At 38.5% G+C, this 7,253-nt stretch overlaps 1 protein-coding gene across 1 annotated transcript; it reads left to right on the forward strand.

Annotated features, from left to right (window-relative positions):
• Positions 1 to 1,641: 1,641 nt before the first annotated feature.
• On the forward strand, positions 1,642 to 6,740 carry LOC146531755 (uncharacterized). The gene is made up of 2 exons (XM_085198601.1): positions 1,642 to 4,540; positions 6,637 to 6,740. The coding sequence occupies exons 1-2, from the start codon at positions 1,642 to 1,644 to the stop codon at positions 6,738 to 6,740; spliced, it is 3,003 nt and encodes a 1,000-aa protein (XP_085054727.1).
• The last annotated feature ends 513 nt before the right edge of the window (positions 6,741 to 7,253 follow it).

The following is a 7,253-nucleotide window of genomic DNA, read 5'->3' on the forward strand; positions in this document are numbered from 1 at the left end:
CGACATTCGCAAACTTATCTCGTATTCTCGTTAGCGGCTAGTGAGCCTGCTGAATACGTAAACGTGTCATTCACTATTAAGCAGCTGGGACGTGACGGTTGATGAAAACACACCGAAGGAACTGCGATTTATACACAATTAACCATATTAAATGGAGCGGGTCTTTTCGAATATATGTACGTTACATATATAATCATAAATATGAAAATATATATGTATTTCTTTGTTTCTTTATATACAGGCAGGTTGGCACGGTTGGTTGTTGTGGTATACAATTGATATTATAATATTAAAATATTTCGTACTATATATCTAGATTTTCTCAAATGGATATTGCTGTGAATAAGCGACACTCGCTTGATGTGCCAAAATGATATTAATTTACATTAACTTACAATTTATTAAAATTATACTTATTGTTGTTTTTTTTTTTCAACTTCAGGTTCTAGCCTGCATAAAAGGGTAGGTAGGGTAGGTGGGGACAACTTCGTTCTCCATACTTCGTTGAATTCTCATTATTGATCAATTCACCCCTCCCGCCTCTTTATTACAGAGTATATTTTGTTTCGTAGTTAACATAATTTTGGATGTTGATGGTAATTTCACAATCGTCTGTCAACATTGTGACAGATTAAAATTATGAAGATGCTTCCAAGTCCTGTCTTAGAACGTGATTAATAAGAAAATTAAGAACTTCGAAAATTTATTTTCATATTTTCATGTAGGTATTACTTATTTCAATAATTTCATAGATATTTTAAACATTTGATGGAAAATTTATATTTAAGGTCTATAGTAAAATATAAGTACGCTTAAATGGTTGTATTTTCCTTCATTTTATAAAGTATACAATTTAAGAATATTGGAGTATCTGCAACAATTTATTAAGTAATGAAGATTTAATAGATGCTCATTCAAATAAATAAGAGTTGTTTACGTAAAGCGTTCCTATCGCACAATGAAACCTTTAGTGAAATTAAATTATTACCGTTTTAAGCGCCATTGTTACCAATATAATTCAACCATTCCACTGACAGCCGCGCTACCTAGTTACAATAAAAGCTAAATATTGTTTCTGTAAAATTACTCTTAAAATATAAAATAATGCTACTTTATATTAATTTGGTATTTTTTATCATTGTTTAAGTAACATCGCTTGTATTTCATTTCAATTATTGCGTTCTGAGAAATCAGAAATTATTAAATACAAACTTATGTCGTTTGAATGCGATAGGTCGCGGTCGCGGTGCTTAACTCCAGGCTCTACATACAAATAGCCCGATCCCCTTATTGACGAATCTAAACGCAGAAATCTCGATGGGAGATTGTGAAGGAGTTCAAATTAGTAGGGACATACTCCTATGCATATATACAACGATAGGCAAATAGTACAATAAATAAACTCTTAATAAGTGTCTTTACTTTGCAATACATCACAAGTACAATGTAGCAAGAACATAATAACCCTAGCAACCGTCAAACAAACATGTCATGAAAAATTTTCACTGTTGATATAAATTAATAAATAATTTAGAAAAAGTACAAAACTATAAGAAAATGGGATACAAAAATATGATCTGGATTACTAGAATTAAAACAAATATTGGTAAAAGATGGCACAAGAGTAAAAAGTAGTGACGGATGCCAGGAGGACAAGTGCACTCCCAACAGCATGGGCGGAGATGTTGCCCTTCGAATCCGCAACCGCCGTCGTCAGAAGACGACTATCGCACTGCGGCTTCGACTGCGGGTTCGGAGGAAGGAATGTCAGAATCGGAAGGGCCGGCTTTAAGACCACGCCGGCGCGCCGACATCCCACCATCGGAGGGTTTGGAGCCAGCAGTGTCGAGGATGCTCAACAAGGCTCCCGCTACCGGTGGTAAAGTGCCTCGCATGAGATGGTCTCAACAACTGAATGAGAGTGTCATGCGTGCGTACTATAGGGCAACAGAGGGGGGAACTAACCTCACTGCGTATCGTTCAAGGTTACTGTCTATGTTTCAGGAGCTTGAACCAACAGCGACCGTTACTGCACAGCGACTGTCGGACAGGGTGCGGATCATTCAGCGACGTCATCTGCTGGATGAATCCGTACTGGAAAGGCTACGCTTGAGCTTTCAGCAGGTCAATACTACCAACAACAACAGTTGCGACATCCGGTCACAGTTCCAGCACGCCAACATTGAGTCGCAAGGTAATATTGAGTTGTCTGTGAGTGCTCAGGATGATGAGCGATTGAGGAGAAGCTTGAAAGATGCTATTTTGGAATATGGTTCCATTCCGGTAAATCTCAGACCAAAATTACCTCGTTTGCCTATGCATAGACGTAACATAGCACTAGTGAGGATTCTAGATCAACATTTGCCAAGTCATTTTAACAACTGTAACGATCTTACTGATACGCATTCATTGTTGTATTGTGGTGCTGTAGCTGTATGTCGTGTTGCTGGTGTACAGTTCCCAAATAAAGGGGGTACTAAGGCATCAAAGCATACGGTGCCGGCATGGCAGTGCGACACTGAAAAGCGTATCAATCTGACTAGAATCCTCATTGGTAAGCTAATAAGTTTCAAGTCGGGTAATCGTCGACCAAGGGTCATGCGGTTTGTGGCGGAAGCATTTGCTGGAACAAATTTAAAGCCCAGTGAGTATATGGCTAACGTCACAAACCGTATTGACTTTCTGAAACAGAAACTCTATGCATTGGCAAAACGCATTAGAAGATATAGAGAACGATGGGATCGATACAATCAGAATAGTGCCTTTCAAAAGAACCAACGGAGTGTATGCAGGAAATGGGAACGTTCTGGGGATAGTGTGGTTAATTGCGAGATCCCGAATCCAGATGCTAGTGCTGGTTTTTGGCGTAGTATATGGTCGGCTTCTGTTGAACACACTGAGGGTGAATGGTTTTGTGATATTGCGAAAAATTGCGAAAATATTATACCAATGAGATCAATAAAAATAAGCGAAATTGACATGAGGTGTGCTATTCGTTATGCTAGTAATTGGAAATGTCCCGGGCTAGATGGGTTGCATAATTTCTGGCTGAAGTGGTTTCGCAGTTCACATTCCGTTTTCGCAACACAATTCCAGGATGCCCTTGACTCTGGATCGTTACCAACATTTTTGACAACAGGTGTAACATTCCTGTCATACAAATCCGGATGTACCACGGAGCCTAAAAACTATCGCCCAATAACATGCTTACCTACCATCTATAAGCTCCTTACATCTATTCTGAATAAAAAAATCACAGGACATATTGTTCGTAACAAAATTTTGGCACCGACTCAGAATGGATGTAAGGCTGGTGGCCGTGGTACAAAGGAACTTCTTCTCATTGACACAACTATAAGCCAACAGGTAAGACGGAACAGGAAAAATCTCACTACTGCTTGGATAGACTATAAGAAGGCATATGATTCAGTGCCACATACTTGGCTCTTGAAGGTCTTGGAGTTATATAAGATTGATATGACTTTGAGATTATTTTTGGAGGCTTGTATGGGACAATGGGTCACTGTCCTTCGTCATCTAGGGGAGTGTTATATTCCTGCAACGTCTGAACCGATAAGGATAAAGAGGGGTATATTTCTGGGTGACAGTCTGAGTCCTTTATGGTTTTGCCTAGCTCTGAATCCTCTTAGCACTATGTTAGAGGATTCAGGTTTAGGCTTTCGTCTTCGCCGGGGGGGTAAGGTCATATCTCACTTGCTGTACATGGATGATCTGAAATTATTTGCGTCAAAACGTTCTGATCTTATGCGGCTACTAAAGGTAACTCAAACTTTTAGTAGTGATATAAGAATGGAATTTGGCGTCGATAAATGTGCTAGCATGCATGTAGTGCGGGGGAGTGTGATAAGATCTGATAATATTTGCATTTCAGATTCTGTTTCCTTCAGAACTCTTGGTGAAGGTGAGACTTATAAATATCTTGGAATGTCTGAAGCATTAGGTATTAATGAGCGGAGCATAAAGAAATTGGTGAAGGAGCGTTTCTTTAGTCGCCTGAAAAAAGTGCTCGGCAGCCTTTTATCTGGTGGCAACAAGGTGCGTGCTTTCAACGGTTGGGTTATGCCGCTTTTAGCCTATACTTTTGGCATTGTAAGATGGACGCAGACTGAGTTAGACTCCGTAGATCGCCAAATACGTAAATTGTTGACGACATACCGAATGCACCATCCGCGTTCGTCTGTAATGAGACTGTATATCCCGCGTAAGTGTGGAGGTCGTGGCTTTTTGAATGTCAAGAACCTCCATAACCACGAGGTATGCAGTCTTAGAGAATATTTTCTCAAGATTGACGTGGATATGCACAAGGATGTGGTAACAGTTGACAAAGGCCTTACTCCTCTTTCCTTGGGCAAAGAGAACTGGCGTCGGCTTGTAGTACTTACTACTTCTGATCGCATGGCTGTATGGAAGAGCAAGGAGCTGCATGGTAGATTCCATAGAGCCCTAGTGGGCCAGGACGTGGATACTGCTTCATCGTTATGTTGGTTACAGTTCGGGGATCTTTTCGGAGAAACTGAAGGTTTTGTCTGTGCAATTATGGACGAAGTTATCAAGACACGGAACTACCAGAGACATATTATGAAAGATGGCACTATCGACATCTGCCGGGCGTGTCATCGACCTGGGGAGTCCCTCAGACATATTGTCTCTGGTTGTTCTCATCTTGCTAATGGTGAGTATTTGCATAGACACAATCAAGTAGCCAAGATAATACACCAGCAACTTGCTCTTCAATATGGCCTTGTAGAATTGGAGGTGCCTTACTACAGGTACAATCCCATGTCTGTTCTTGAAAATAGCTGTGCTTTGCTCTACTGGGATCGGTCTATTATTACTGACAGGTATATTGTTGCCACTAGACCTGATATAGTATTAGTAGACCGAGTGGCGCGCCGCGCAGTGATTGTTGACGTTACTATCCCACATGATGACAATCTCGTGAAGGCCGAAAAAGAAAAACAATCTATATATTTGGACCTAGCCCATGAGATTACCGCCATGTGGGATGTCAATGCGACTATCATTGTGCCGATAGTGGTTTCGGTTAACGGTCTAATAGCGAAAAGCCTCGACCAACACCTTAAGAGGCTATCGCTTAGCTGTTGGATCAAGAACCGGATACAGAAGGCAGTGTTACTTGAGACGGCACGTATTGTGCGGCGGTTCCTCTCTCTGGAGCCCTAGCCACCGATGGCTTGGACCCTTGTCCCGCCCTCGGAAGAGTGGTTTTTTATATTTTTAAATGTATCTTTTTTATAATAATTTATATTTAAAAATGTAAAATTTATTCACATATTTAATAAAAGTATATTCAAAACAATTGAGACTTCGGAAGACGTTGTAATTAAAACAACTTCGCTAACTAATAACGGGAACTACAATAATGCTTAATTTGAGCGTTTCTAACTCAGTCTGTGCGTTATTACTTTGACTTGAATGTATCTCTAATAAGTATGTGGTTGTGTTGAGTCGCGAGGACTAGAAGAGACGCCTTTACTCAGTGACGTAGGTAATATTGTAATAATGAATTAAGTCGAGACTTGTGGGTACAATAAGTCTCCTTTCTATACATACATATGTATTTACAATGTCATTGAGACGTTCTTGGAGCGTGTAGCATAGAAGATGGTGAATATGATTTGAATGTTGTTACTACTATTAATAATGTACATAATAATATCACATATAAAAGGATATGTAAAATATTAATTTTTGATGAAATATCCAAATAATTGTTGGGTATAAATTAATTAGAAATGAACGCATACAAACGAACGCTTCTTATATTAATAAATTTACTTATATGAGTTTATTTAGTGTATTTTTATCATCCGAAAGGAACCGGCATGTTACATATCCCCGGAAAGGCATAAATATTTAATGTTATAATTCACTTGGGCTACAAAAGGATGTTCACAGACACGAATATTCTTTTTTTTTGGTTTCTTGAGGGTACTGCGGTCAAAACTTATAAATTCGTAATCATGGCGTAGTAAGACAGCTTCAGTAATGAAAAGTATTTTCAAATGCTCGCTTTGGTTTTTATTTCACTCGTAGGTATGTTATATGGATTGTTTCACTCATAAGTCCAAATCAGCTTCCAAATGTGTAATTTTGGGTGTCTCAATATCTTTAAGATATTTTCACTACGCGGAGAACGGAGTGACTTGACATTTGGTTCATTCTGTCTGCCCTGCTATAAGTCAAATCGTAGAAATAATTATTAGTATAATAACATTTGTGTTCTGTTGTAAAGGCTGAAATTCAATTACTCGTTTGTTCAAATTCTCGTTATCTCTGGAAGATATATAGTATTGGACTAAAAGGTAATTTAATTGAAGAGCACTTAGCAAGTAAGCTATAGCGTGGGCGGTGGCCTCAACTTTTAGAAGTACAGACAGAAATACGATATACATGTAATTTGTCTGAGTGAAAAGCTTGCTTATGTTTTGAGTTTGTTTGTTGGCACAGATTTTTCTCGTATTATATTAAATCTTCGCCTTATTACATGTGAAACGTAACAACATGTGCAAAGATGTACTTGCGCCTGCAAGTCAAGATTATCACGCTCAAAAAGTATGAGACAAGAAAATATTCTCATCTAACTTTTTTCAGAATGTAATATATGGTCATTGTGGTTCTTAGAAGACAGCCGTGATCGTGTGCCACCTGCCCTGACTCTAACAGGGGGAAGTAAAAGTTATATTTACAGCTTATAATTACTAATATTGATGAAAACTTCAACGTATAGCAATGTTTTATGAAGGAGAAAAGTTATGTAGCGATATCAACACAAAAACTATTTTCACAGAATAGCTTCGACAATTTGTGGCCAGTTTCAATACATTATGGTCGAAGTGTGATCATAAAATAAAAGAACAGTAAAACAGTATCTAAGAGTAATAGAGCAGAGAGATAATCCTGTTACAATGTTGGTTTGATCAAACAATAATAGATTGATTTATCATTTTAGGAGTTAAATATTTATGTGTTATATATTTTTGGTAGCTTATTCTTGTGCCGCGCTGCAGTATAGGGGAAGAGAGTGCTAAAACATTCCGTTCCCCACTTTTTCCGACATTGATGGTGGAACTCAATGCCGCGCTTTGTCTTATTACCAGAGCGAGGAAATTAATTCCCCCGAATCCCCATTCGAACTCACAACTGTCATGTTTACAGTAAAATAATAATCTTTTTGCATATTATACACTAAAAATTGTAGGAGTAATCTT

The sequence above is a fragment of the Heliconius melpomene genome, chromosome 15 (genome assembly GCF_056956725.1).
Source record: "Heliconius melpomene rosina isolate 202511_hmr_F chromosome 15, ASM5695672v1, whole genome shotgun sequence".
Lineage (NCBI taxonomy): Eukaryota > Metazoa > Arthropoda > Insecta > Lepidoptera > Nymphalidae > Heliconius > Heliconius melpomene.

What these genes read in the sequence shown, in the direction of transcription:
- LOC146531755 (XM_085198601.1), top strand. Translation starts at nt 1,642, where the DNA reads ATGCCAGGAGGACAAGTGCACTCCCAACAGCATGGGCGGAGATGTTGC. An exon ending in TCTTTTCGGAGAAACTGAAG is followed by an intron (nt 4,541 to 6,636) that starts GTTTTGTCTGTG and finishes AACTTTTTTCAG; the next exon opens with AATGTAATATATGGTCATTG.